Here is a 12,133-nt window from a genome sequence, read left to right on the forward strand (position 1 = left end):
CCACCGGCGCGTATGTACGTAGACACCATTTCACGATAATGACACCTTCAATCTCATGATAAATGCATCTGTCTCCCTCCAATAATACAGCAGCGCAACATGCTCCGCCGTCACAGCTCCAAGCTCCAATCACACGCCTGCGCAACCCCAAAAATAGTACGCTTCCCGATATCAAAAAACAGAACTACAAGGGTCCCATGTGTACACGCAGACCCTCTCAGGGTCGCTCTGTCCTAGCCAACGTGCAGTATCTCCCCCCCGTTTCAATATCGCAGCATATATTAAGACCCCACCCTGGTCGCTTAGGCCTGTTCGCGCGCCTCGTGGGGCCCAAAACTTGTTGTTCCTTCCGCTTGCCTTGCTGGGGTGCCGGAGCTGGATCTTGTCTAGACTTCGATCGGCCCGTCGACGATGCTATGCTGTGTTACGCGGAGGCATAGTGGCCGGCTGTTGAGTGAGGAATGTGCTACGGACCGTCGTGTCGGGGAGGGCTGGGCTCTTTTTCGCAGTGGTTGCCGGATCGAGGAGAGAGGATACATTCATCTGTCCGGGATGTAGAGCTTGAGAAAGAGAAGGTTTAGGATAAGCTTGGTTTGGGGGCTGCCGCTACATGGTTGTCTTTGACATGGTGTTGATGTGGACTCCGCGGCCTACGGAAATTGCCTGTGCTGAACTTGTTGCATTCACACCCTACTGATCCTCTTGCCTGCGACATTTGAGAAGTCATAGTCCTACGGACTTCAGATTTCATGATTCCAATACCCTCCTGCATCCCATCCACGCGTACCAAGCACGGTCACGCCTCGTATCCATCTCCATAATGCCCGTTGGACCCACCCATTAAGCACTTCCTATCGCACGGAACATACTGTACTGGTACGGCACATACCGGACGAGGTCGACCCACAAGCGCCCCGTAACTACCCGGCATACACGATGGCAAGCCACAAGTGCACCGCCCCAAACTTCTTCGTACCTTTGCCCAAGTTTAGCACCTCCTGCTTCTATGGCGCTTTCCATACTATGACGTCTGTTTCAGTCGCTTTTCTGGTTGAGGGACACAAGTGCGACACGGATCGAACGGCAAGCTCGCACGTGGAGCGGGAGTGTCAGCTTTGGTGTAGGAAAAAGACGTCTTACGTCGTCATATGCGGAGTTTGCGTGCTGACGGGTTGCGACTGCGGGAAGGAGCTTGATGGTCGGGGCTTCTGACTGACTGGTTTGTGCGATAATGCTAGTGCTTTGTTATCGAGGTATACGGCCATTAGGAGTGTTCTTTGGGGTAGAAAAGTAGCCGGTAGACCCCGGCGTTGTGCAACTCCCAAGGGGAAGTGTATGGCGTCAACAACTAAGGCGCGGACGCACCCCCATTCCAACTCTTGCAACCTCACTGAACCGCAATCGTCTTCCGCAACGGCTCCCCACCTGCCCAGGCATCTCGGTGGATCTGGCCAACCGCAACCCTCTCATATCCCGCGCCCCACCACCGCGCCAGCATTACATTATACGTGCAGCTTTCCACATCTCGCATTTGCGAATCGAAGAGCTCTTCTTCGTGCGTATTTCCGTCGTTGGTGTAAGCGATGACGGGACCGTAAGTGTTCATTGAATTTGCGCGCTTCCAGCTCGATAGACGGAGAAGTTCCACGGAGCTAGAGAATGTGGTCTGGCTAGGGGAGGTATCGTCTCGAATACCGTAGAGGATACCGCATCGGCGGCCGCTAGGATCGATCAGGAAGTGAGCATCCGGAGTGACGAGGGCGTTGTAATGCGGATTATCAAGCCTCTGTTCGCAACGTCGCATAGTAAAGGCTCTAGCGAGTACAGTTTCGCAGTCAAACCGAATCGTCCCAGGGGTATCTAGTTCCCAAGTAGCCAGCGGCTTGAAGAGCTCTCCGACCGAGAGATGCAACGGCCTTACAAGGTCTTTGTATTGCACCCTACCCATCCATCCCGACCAACCCCAACTCGGATGCCTCGGAGCCGTAGGCCTTCTCTCCACTGCCTCGACCGGTGTCCACAGAAGCGCCAAATCCAGTAGCGGAACCGGAAGGCCCTCATTGAACGTCCACCCAAACATGTTTCCCAACTCCGTCTGAATCCCCACAAAAGCGTTGATAATATCCTCAGGATAACCCATCTTTTTGGCCGTGTACTCACCCACAAGCTCCTCGTAGTACCTAAACTCATCCAGCGGACCGTACTTCTTATTCTTCGCCTTATTGTTCTGGCTCCACGTCCTTGCCTTGTCTAGAGTAAATACAGCCGAGTTTGAATAGTCCATGGTGTAGCGGTCTTCGGCGATGAGGAGGGATTTGCACTGGAAGTAGACTTGCTCGCGCAGGAAGATGATGCTGCGGTTCGAGAGAAGACGTTCTTGGAAGGTCCAGGCACGCGTGTTGTAAGGGTATTCGCCGGTTCCATATGTGTATTCGTTCATTACGCGCTCGAGGGGCGTGCGCTCGATGAGACGAAGGCACGGTGCAATGTAGATGGCGGGAGTGTTGCGGGCTGTTGGTGGGACGCCTGGGAGTCCAGCGTCGGCAGAGGAGCCGCTCATGGCGATGATGGTTGCGACGGCTCTGCTGTAGATGGAAGACATTTGCGCGATTGCGTTGGCTTTGTTGTCGAGGTCGTCTTGGATGATGCACTACGACACGTCATTTCTGATCCTGCAGAATTGAGGAGCTTGCCATACCACTGTGTCGACCCACAGATAGCGCTCACCCAAGCTCTTGACGAACTGCATCGCATCTTTGATAGTCTGAGTGATTGACTGCACCGACATGCTTCCCGGCTTCAGCAGCTGCTCAAAGTTCTCTTTCAGTGTAAGAAACTGCTTCGAGGTGCCCCACACGTAGCTCAAAGCAAAGTATCGATCCGCAAAGCTGCGCCAGACCAGGCAGTCGTTCTGAACATCCACGAGCAGGAGCTGGCCTACGGCAGCTTCAGGCAATTGACGACGATGCGCATTGCAAGCTCCTTCGTGTCGGTCTTCGCAATCTTCAAGCCAACTTTTGATCCTCGCAACATCAGCCCACCGGTCCTGGATTGACCTGACAAACCCACACTTCTCCACTTCGAAATCCTCTAGAAGACCTCCATCTTCTCCATCTATATCTGCGCCATCATCGTGAACAAAGATTCCCTGCTCCATTCCCGTTAGCACCCAATCAAGCCCCACATTAGGCACATCTGCGACCCTCCCTTTCCGTTTGGCGAATTCCCTCGCTCTTATAATATGTCTACAGAAACAACAATAAAGGGCCGGCTTGTCTAGATGCTCGGAGCCTGGAAATCCATCATTGAGCCAGGCTGCCGTTCCGATGCGTGCGAAGTCGTCGTCGAAGATGGCATTCTTGCAGGGGACGCAGAGTTCATTGCCGTCTATGCCGCCGTTGAGTTGCCGGAGTGCTTCTCGGTACGTGGAAAGGTTTCTGCTGGTGGCCATAGTCGTATACGTAGTTGTAAAGACGGCGTGATTCCCTGCGTTGGGTGTTGGTGGGGTAAGGCTCTCCAAAGACGGCAAGAACGAAAGATGAGCGGGGCCTAACGCTCGCAACGCAGCATAGGACGGCCTTCCACTGCTAGAGACACATCAGAGCGAAACATCGATCGAAAGGCCCTCTGTAGGCGGTATATTGGTACATGCTAGCAAATAAAGGCACCCACCAACTCCGACCATGCAAATAGTGAAGCGAAAAGGTGGCTCCGAATGCAGTCCCCGAATATGGCCTGGTGCTCCTGTCCAAACGCCAAGTATCAAGCCCGCACGCCTTTAGCGCGACTGAGAACCCGAATGATTGATTTAGCGGCCACCCCGGCCACTACGAGCTTTGATCCTTTTCAAAATGTCCTCGCCGCCTCCTGATCCCTTCTTTACATTCTCGTTGAAAGTAACGTTGCTCTTGGGAACGACAGTATAGGTGGTTGGACCGGTTTCCAAACGGGCGCGTTGGTACGCGCGTGGGACTTCGAGGGCCTTTGCGCGAGCCGCAGCGGCGGCCGCAGCCTGACTGTTTTGGACACCACTGCCGCGTGTGGGAACATTCCTGTAGTGCGATTAGTATCATCCTGTACGAGGGTGGCCGTATATCAACGTACGTTGGGTCGTAATCCGCCTGAGCGAACTCTTTCTTGCGATAATCATCAGTCCGGCGAAGGATTGGACGAGTCCAGTCCGTGAAGAGGCGCTCCGCTTGCCGCTTGATGTTCAACTCCGGGCGTTTGCTCTTGATGTAGAACATTATGACCTTGCCAATGCCGGAGGCGACAAGACTGTCTTTGTTGATTGGGAGCTTGGCTAAGGCTGCGAAGAGCTCCTTCTGGATATCGTAGGCTGGCAGGCTGCCATCACTAAGAGGTTCCAGGAAAAATCGCACCGCCTCCAGAAGATTGATCTCAGGGTCGACAATGGAATCCTTCAGTGTGTTCTTGTTAAGCAGCGCTACAACGTCAGGAAGAAGCTTCAGCTTGTGACGGGCTGGCTCGCCGCGTTTCCGGCCCTCGTTGTCGGCTTCTGCGGCTGCTGCCATGCGGCGGCGCATGTCTTCGATTTCGGCGTCGGCCATCCCCTCGAGGTCGATGTCGCCCTTCTTGCGGCGGCGCGACGTACCCGGCTTGACGATGGCTTTGATCTGCTCATCGAGGGCGCGTCTCCGGCCTTTTCGCCATTGTTAGATTTTGCTCAAAGTCACGGAATGTCATAATACATACGCTCTTCCGGCGTCAGGTTCTCGTCAGCCTCTACGTCGGGACTGGTTCCTCTTATCCTGCCAGCCTTCTTCGACCTCCTGCTCTTCCGCGTACCGGTATCATCGCCTCCACTAACGTCTTCGTCTCTGGTCTTCTTTCTCCGCGGCTTCTCTGCGCGCTTCTTTTTCTTCTTCGGCGCCTCACCGTCGAGTTCGGTCCGCCGCCTCTTGTGGACGCCGATCAAGCCGACTGTGTTCTCGTCGATCATCTGCGCAGGCCGTTCTTCGATGGCGATGTTGTCGGCATCGAAGTCCTCAAACTGCTGCTCATCCAACTCAGATAGTATTGATTCGTTGTCAGAGAGCCCGCCTTCCTGCACGTCGTCCGCGTCGGGCATCTCGACCCTCCTCTCCGAGACCTCCATATCCTGATCTGGGTCCCCAATGGGGAGATTCGGCGTGGAGTTCTCCTCGTCGATTTCGGGGCGCAGAGGGTCGCCGGGGTCGTGGCCTGCCTCCGGAAGCGGCGAGTGGGAGTGTGACCTGGTGAACTCGACGTCTTCCATGGCGGTTGTCGAGGCTCTATCACCGAGGAAGTAAACGCACGCGTGGCCGGGGGTGTTATAGGAAAGCGCGATACCGGCGGAAGTGTTGGAGATGGAGCGTTGATGTGAAAGAAGGTTGAACGGGCGACAAACCCCCGGCGGCGCGGACAAACAATTTGGCGACCGGCTGCTGAGTCAGCTGCGCCTGTCTTTCACCTGCGCCGGGCCAAGCACCGCCTGTAAAGAACGGCAGCCGCTTCCTTCGGCGCCTTCGCACCACCCAAACGCCAACCTCCCACGACGCGCAAGCCCGAGCGCTCCCTCTCTACTTCGCTACTCCTATATAGGTCCCGCCGTACCCCACCGACACCGCTAACAGCCGCGTCCGCGCTACAGCTCCCGACTGTCAGCTTTTGCGTCCGCCCTGTCTCCGTTTGCTACCGCGCCCTTTCTACGAAGCATACCCTTCGTCTCTGGGTCACTGTTGCGGTCGCGCACTCTCTCATACCGTTTGGCCTGGAGGAGGGAGGCATCCACGCTGAGGTGGTGCTGGCAGGCGCAGGAGGAGAGCGAGATTTGTCACTGTTCTAGGTATTCTGGCGCAGTTCTCACGCTGCCCTTGCCTGGCGAAAACATAGCTAGCAACATACCCAAACCTTCTTTGTTTTCGTGTGCAGAGAGCGAGGAAACGATTCGTCTGTCTTGTTCCTCTGACTTCCGGAGTCAGCCTGTCCACGATTAGCTCCGGCCTACCGACGATAGAGCGCTCAGCTTTATCCGGCATTGTCTTACCCTCGAGTCTCAGAGTCTGACTATAGCACATCTGTCCCTGTCTTCATACAAGACCAAGCTTGCCCCTCATGTCTCTACCGTCCGCTGAGGTAGCTGCCGACTTCAGAGACGCCCTTCAGGACTTGAAGATCAACAGTAGACCAGAGATTAGCAACCTAACCATCATCGCCAAAGAGAACACAGAGCACGCCCAGGCCATATCACTCGAGCTCGAAAACCACATCCGAACGGTAAGCCATTTCAGCTTTTCAGTCATGTGAACACAATCTTGGCTCCACTGCCCCTTTTCGTGACCCATTAGATATGAACAGCTGATATCTATAGACTCGACCGGAGTGGAAGCTGCCGGCTCTCTACGTGCTCGACTCTATCGTCAAAAATGTTGGCACGCCCTACACGGTCTATCTCGGGCGCAATCTGTATCGGACCTTCATGGACGCGTATCTTGTCATGGACCAGCACACCCGGAAAGCAATGGAAGGCTTGCTGAAGACGTGGAAACAGCCAGTGCCTGAGTCGATGGATCCACGTCCCGTCTTCTCACATGAAGTGACTGGCGATATCGAAAATGCCCTCAACAAGATTCGCTCCGTCCAGGCTGCTCAGCAGGCACCGAGTCAGCGACCTATGCATGCTCTACCACCTCGACCTGCGACAGCTGCAATCTGGCGAAACACACCGACTCCACCCCAGAGCGGCGCCCGATATGCGGCTCCACACGATCCGCGAGTTCGAGCAGTAAGTTCAGTGTGACGGCTATCTATCACGTATACTGACAATCAGATCCAGCCATATCCACCAGCGGCGCAGTATGGCCAGTACCCGAGCCCCGTTTCGCAGACCAATCAGTTCGGCCCGCCGCAGCCATATGCTCAGCCGATGTCTTCTAATGACCTGGAAGATTTGAAGGCTGAAGTTGCGAAGCTGATCAGTACTACGCAGCAAGCTTTTGCATATAATCCCTCTGATGCGGCGCTACAGACCAAGCTGCAAGCACTACTTGCGCTCAAGAAGGTCTTGGAGACGCAGACGCTCCCTCCTCAGCAATTGGAAGCAGTTAGGAAGCAGGTCCAGAACTTGGCGCCCATTCCTGCTCCTACACCAATGCCTGCCTTTGCCCCTCTGGCATCTGTGCCCCCACCGGTCATGCACACCCCGCAACAACCAATGCAGTCGAACTTTCCACCTCCGGCGAGTGCTCCCATTGATATTGGGCAACTTCTTGCGAGCATGAGGCCAGCAGCTACCCCCATTGCTGCTACTCCTCAGCCCCCCTCCACTCCTAACCTAGCGGATCTGCTCCGACGTGTCTCATCGCCAGCCCAGTCGTCAACCCCAGCGACCGCGCCCTTCTATCCATCTCCTTTTTCAGCACCTCCCTCCATCTCGACGCCAGTACAGGCTCCAGCCATACCAACGCCTGCACCAGCGCCTGCCGCTACGCCAACGCAAAACCTCGCCCAAATACTTGCGCAATTCACCAAACCCGGAGCAGCACCATCGGCACCGGCTCCACGACCCGCCCCTTCGCAATTTACACCTCTCGCGCAATTGCTGTCGCAACCGCCGGCGCAAGCGCCTCCCACGGCTCCCGCGCCCGGAAGTGCGGAATGGCTTCTCAATGCCTTGAAAGGACTACCAACGACCGGCACGCCCTCAAATACCACTCCAGTAGCTTCTGAACCAATGACGCGGCAGTCATCTGCCCCGACTAACGTGCTCAACGAGATCGAGCTAACGACCGCATCGATGAAGAAGTGAGCTTTCCATTGTTCTTGTTCACATCACGTAACTAATATATCCCAGGCCACGACTGCATTTAATATCAAGACTATACGAGGCTTTCCCGAATATATGTGCTACATGTGGACGTCGATTCGAGAGCACACCCCAGGGCAAAGAGAAGAAGGCTCGTCACATGGACTGGCACTTTAAGGTGAAAGATCCTGACGCTGCCAAGCGTGGTGTCCACCGGAGTTGGTATATCAGCGAGAAGGTGAGCATAGCCTCTAAAGGACTTGGAGAATCATGCTAATCATTGCTAGGAATGGATTGAGTACCGTGAGGTCGACGAGACTTCCCCTGAGCAGCCGGCGAACGGGGCATCAGCAGGGGCTGCTGCTGTCAAGAAGCAAGCAAAAGACAGATATGTGCCAGTCCCACAAGACGCAGCCATCGCCCACGCACCCTGTCCGATCTGCCAAGAGAAGTTCGAACCCCAGTGGCTCGTCGAGGCGAACGACTTCGTATGGATGGATGCTATCCAAGTAGGCGGCAAGATCTATCACGCAACTTGCTGGGAGGAGTACAGCAAAGGCGCTGGGATCGCGACACCGAGCACACCCGACTCTGTTCTCGGAAAGCGCAAAGCTGAGGTCAGCACTCCTACCTCGGGAAAGAAGGTGCGAGCGTACTGACCTGTGAAGGAGGTCAATGTCAGTGGCTATCGAGCGAAGCCTCGGTGATGGATTTCGACTCTGGTGGGGGGTTCATTCCTTCGGTTTACACAAGTGCATAGCGACGGCGCTGAGGTCGGAAGGGGTCTGCATCCACTCAAGACTTTCACGGCGGAAACTCATTTACTTGGCGGGCTTCGCCGGGCTCTGTTCTGTGTATGCGCAGACTTTTGGCAACAATACTTACACTTTCTTCGTAAATCTGCTTGGTCTTTCGTGTCTCAATGCACTGGGCCTGCGGCTGCGGGTGCTGTTGTTCGGCGTTCGGTTCCCGTTGGGAACCGGTCCGTGCGTTCACCTGCGGAAACGTGCACGCCGGGCTCCAGGGCTGAAGCCTCCCATGGCGCAGATAGTGCAACCATAGAACCCCAGCTGCGTTAAAGTAGACCCGAGTGCTCGCTTTTCAGCCCTCGTTTGCGCATATCGCGTCGCCGTGGCCGCCAGTGCATGGGGCAATATCGGTGTTTGACCGACCTCGGGACGCTAGCGGCCAAGCTTGCCTTCCACCCGAGCTCTTTCCAAGAAGTGCAACCTCACAAAGCTCCAACCTCACTTTTGTCCGACGCCATTGTGCATCCACCACAACCCCATCTCCGCTGAACCGCAGTCCTCCCTCCCCTCCCCTCCCTATTCTTCACATACACCAGCACAATGGCCCCAATAACAGAGACGGTCGTCGACGAGCTCAAGAGCACCGTCTCGCGGCTCGAGGCGCGGATCGCGGAGCTCGAGAATAGACTGGCGGGTGGCTCAGGGAGCTCGACGGAGGGCGTGCGGATGATTTTGATGGGCCCGCCTGGAGCTGGTGAGCGCATGCCTCGATTCTCGCAACCGTGCCTTTGGGGGGACCGGATTTTTGCTGACGCTGAGCGACAGGCAAGGGAACGCAGGCCCCGCGGCTCAAGGACAAGTTTTGCGTCTGCCATCTCGTACGTTGTCTCCGCCAAAACAAGGATCGATTGAGTGTTAGGCTATATTAAGATGGATGCTGATCGTTGCAGGCTACGGGAGACATGCTGCGGGCACAGGTCGCAAAGAAGACGCCGCTCGGCCGGGAAGCAAAGAAGATCATGGACGCCGGTGGTCTCGTAAGCGACGAGATTATGGTGAACATGATCAAGAACGAGCTCGACAACAACACGGAGTGCAAGAACGGGTACGTCACATCTTTCAAACGAGCTACCATCGCTTGGCGCACTACGAGGTCGGATCGCTAACGACGTTTCGCGCACAGCTTCATTCTTGACGGGTTCCCGCGAACGGTCACACAGGCCGAGAAGCTCGATGATATGCTTACAGTAAGCAAGAAGCCGCTCCAGCACGCCGTCGAGCTCCAGATCGACGACGCGCTTCTCGTTGCTCGCATCACCGGCCGTCTGATCCACCCTGCGTCTGGCCGCTCGTACCACAAGATTTTCAATCCACCCAAGCAGACCATGACGGACGATGTAACCGGTGAGCCGCTCATCCAGCGATCTGACGACAACGCGGACACCCTCAAGAAGCGTCTTGGCACGTACCACGCGCAGACGGCACCTGTTGTCGCCTACTACCAGAAGACCGGTATCTGGAAGCCCATCGATGCCAGCCAAGAGCCTGGACAGGTGTGGAAGAGTTTGTTGAAGATTGTTGATGCAGACAAGACTTCGATAGGCGGCAAGAGCGGCAGCCTGCTTAGCAAGATTGGCTTAAAGAACTAAATCGCGCCGCAATGTTGGGGTAGAGGAGCGGAGACGAAGGCAGGGGCTGGGAGGCTTAGGAGGTGAACGACATGCATCTCTACTGGGAGATGTAACTCGAATGAATTTTGGTCAATGGCTCAACGTTTGGAACCGCATGCTCGACACGTAAAAGTTATGCGCTCGGCCTAGACAGGAGAGCTTTGGATGCACATAGGTAATGGTACCCCGGGATTCCCTTGTACTTGTAAAGAACGACTTTTTCTGGGTATGGTGGCGGGCATTGGCGGGGTGCAGTGTACTGTATGTTTGGTTCTCTTTTGCTGTATCTTGATGTCTCGTCAAGCAGGGCAGAGAGGAGAATGGAATGCATAAGTGACCTCTCAACCTTAGAGGATTCCCAAGGCGAGACGCTCAGTAAGTGAACGTTCAACCAAGGAATGCCAACCAAGCTCTCTCGGCACAGAACTTGGCTCAAATCTACCAACGACAGCAATGTCTGCACTGAAAATGGTCGCTGGGTATAGTGCAGGCAGTCGGAACTGCCGATGCCAACCTGAAAGCTTTCACCAAGAAGCTCCTTAGTCTATGCGAAGCTGGAACAGCACTGCGCGGCCTTGACCATTTCCAACGTCGAGCTGAGGTTGGCGCGCAGCTGACATAACGCAGCACGTGCCCCTATTCAAAACGTGGTCTAGCGCAGCGCCCATCGGACTTTCGCCCTCCAAACCCCGACGCCGCCATCAACCGTCCGACGACAGACAAGTGTCCTCCGCAAAATCCAGCCCACGTCCCCGCAAACAAATAACCCACACCAAAGCGCGCGCACGATTTCACACATTCCCTGGTCCTACTCTCGTCGCGCCTACGAGCGCGCCCTTGCCCACAAATGTCAAACAGGTATGATGCGCCTCCCCTAACGACTCCTCCAAAAAAAAGCCCAAAAGGCACAGCGGCCTAACAATCCAGCTACGCAGATTCAGCCGCTCGCCCGACCCCCGCGCCGACCTCTTCAGCTCCTACAACCGCTCCGCCTCGCCGTCCAAGTCCAAAAACAAGCCCCCTCGCTCCTCGCCGTACGGCACCCCCGGCGGCGGCTCCGGCTACGGCTTCGCGCCGCCCAACACATCAACCGACCATCTTGCGCCGAACGGGAACAACACCGGCGCCCCCGCGTTCAATGCATATCCCAGTGCGAATGGCGGCGGCGGCACGCCGAGCGCGCATTTCAGGGCCGCGACGCCGAACTCGCGGGGCCAGTATAGCGCCGCCGTGCTGGACGAGCTGGAGAGCCAGAACGACGAACAGGTGGGCGTTTTGAGCGGGAAGGTGCGCATGTTGAAGGATGTACGTTTTTCGTGTATCTCCTCTTCCTCTTCCTCTGTCTGGGAGGCGTGTGGCGCAGTGCAGTAGCTTACTCTCTGTCCCAACATAGTTGACCGTAGCCATCGGCGACGAGATCCGCGACTCGAGCTCGCTCGCCGACAGGATGAACGACCAGTTTGAGAACTCGCGGCTGAAGATACGCGGCACGATGAATAGGATGCTGCGGATGGCGGAGAAGACGGGTGTTGGGTGGAGGGTGTGGTTGGGTTTTTTTGCCGCGGTCATTTTTCTGTTTTGGTATGTGTGGTTGTTCTGAGACGTACGCGCTTAGAGGCCACATCACAAGAGAAGGGGCTGTACAAAGGCAGGCGGCGGTGCGGCGGTCCACAGGGGGGCGGACATGGTGCGCTTCTGACACTAGGGCCACGTTCGCGGGTTGCGGTGCCGCGAATAACTCCATGACGCTGTTGGACATGGGAGTGTTGAAGAAGCTGGCATCTTGGAGGGAGTCCACGCGCGTCGACAGGCCAGGGGCATGCTGTCTGCCGTGCTCTGCGATATCGATTTGGCTTTGAGCGATGCATGCAAGGTGTTGGGGCGTTTGGGTACTGAAAAGCCAAACTCTGGGCCGCATCTACTTG

General features: G+C 56.0%; 5 protein-coding genes across 5 annotated transcripts; 3 read left to right on the forward strand and 2 right to left on the reverse strand.

Moving 5' to 3' along the window:
• Window positions 1-1,387: 1,387 nt before the first annotated feature.
• Window positions 1,388-3,451, reverse strand: BU26DRAFT_569962 (HET-domain-containing protein; the record flags this gene model as incomplete). The annotated part of the gene is made up of 2 exons (XM_033833950.1): window positions 1,388-2,650; window positions 2,699-3,451. The coding sequence occupies 2 exons, from the start codon at window positions 3,449-3,451 to the stop codon at window positions 1,388-1,390; spliced, it is 2,016 nt and encodes a 671-aa protein (XP_033678264.1).
• A 159-nt stretch (window positions 3,452-3,610) lies between these two features.
• Window positions 3,611-5,314, reverse strand: BU26DRAFT_493094 (uncharacterized protein). The gene is made up of 3 exons (XM_033826141.1): window positions 4,717-5,314; window positions 4,105-4,663; window positions 3,611-4,052 (listed from the first exon to the last, which is right to left on the reverse strand). The coding sequence occupies exons 1-3, from the start codon at window positions 5,258-5,260 to the stop codon at window positions 3,809-3,811; spliced, it is 1,347 nt and encodes a 448-aa protein (XP_033678265.1). The 5' UTR covers window positions 5,261-5,314; the 3' UTR covers window positions 3,611-3,808.
• A 785-nt stretch (window positions 5,315-6,099) lies between these two features.
• BU26DRAFT_437074 (uncharacterized protein) lies at window positions 6,100-8,448 on the forward strand (the record flags this gene model as incomplete). The annotated part of the gene is made up of 5 exons (XM_033824208.1): window positions 6,100-6,261; window positions 6,356-6,769; window positions 6,821-7,788; window positions 7,838-8,027; window positions 8,077-8,448. The coding sequence occupies 5 exons, from the start codon at window positions 6,100-6,102 to the stop codon at window positions 8,446-8,448; spliced, it is 2,106 nt and encodes a 701-aa protein (XP_033678266.1).
• A 391-nt stretch (window positions 8,449-8,839) lies between these two features.
• On the forward strand, window positions 8,840-10,554 carry BU26DRAFT_523608 (putative adenylate kinase). Its single transcript, XM_033830080.1, has 4 exons — window positions 8,840-9,292; window positions 9,364-9,416; window positions 9,489-9,643; window positions 9,722-10,554. The coding sequence occupies exons 1-4, from the start codon at window positions 9,139-9,141 to the stop codon at window positions 10,185-10,187; spliced, it is 828 nt and encodes a 275-aa protein (XP_033678267.1). The 5' UTR covers window positions 8,840-9,138; the 3' UTR covers window positions 10,188-10,554.
• Window positions 10,555-11,055: 501 nt separating this feature from the next.
• On the forward strand, window positions 11,056-12,072 carry BU26DRAFT_543439 (uncharacterized protein; the record flags this gene model as incomplete). Its single annotated transcript, XM_033831694.1, has 3 exons — window positions 11,056-11,066; window positions 11,144-11,513; window positions 11,602-12,072. 3 exons carry the CDS (start codon window positions 11,056-11,058, stop codon window positions 11,806-11,808), a joined length of 588 nt encoding a protein of 195 aa, XP_033678268.1. The 3' UTR covers window positions 11,809-12,072.
• Window positions 12,073-12,133: the final 61 nt, after the last annotated feature.

Source organism: Trematosphaeria pertusa (assembly GCF_010094035.1).
Source record: "Trematosphaeria pertusa strain CBS 122368 unplaced genomic scaffold BU26scaffold_17, whole genome shotgun sequence".
Lineage (NCBI taxonomy): Eukaryota > Fungi > Ascomycota > Dothideomycetes > Pleosporales > Trematosphaeriaceae > Trematosphaeria > Trematosphaeria pertusa.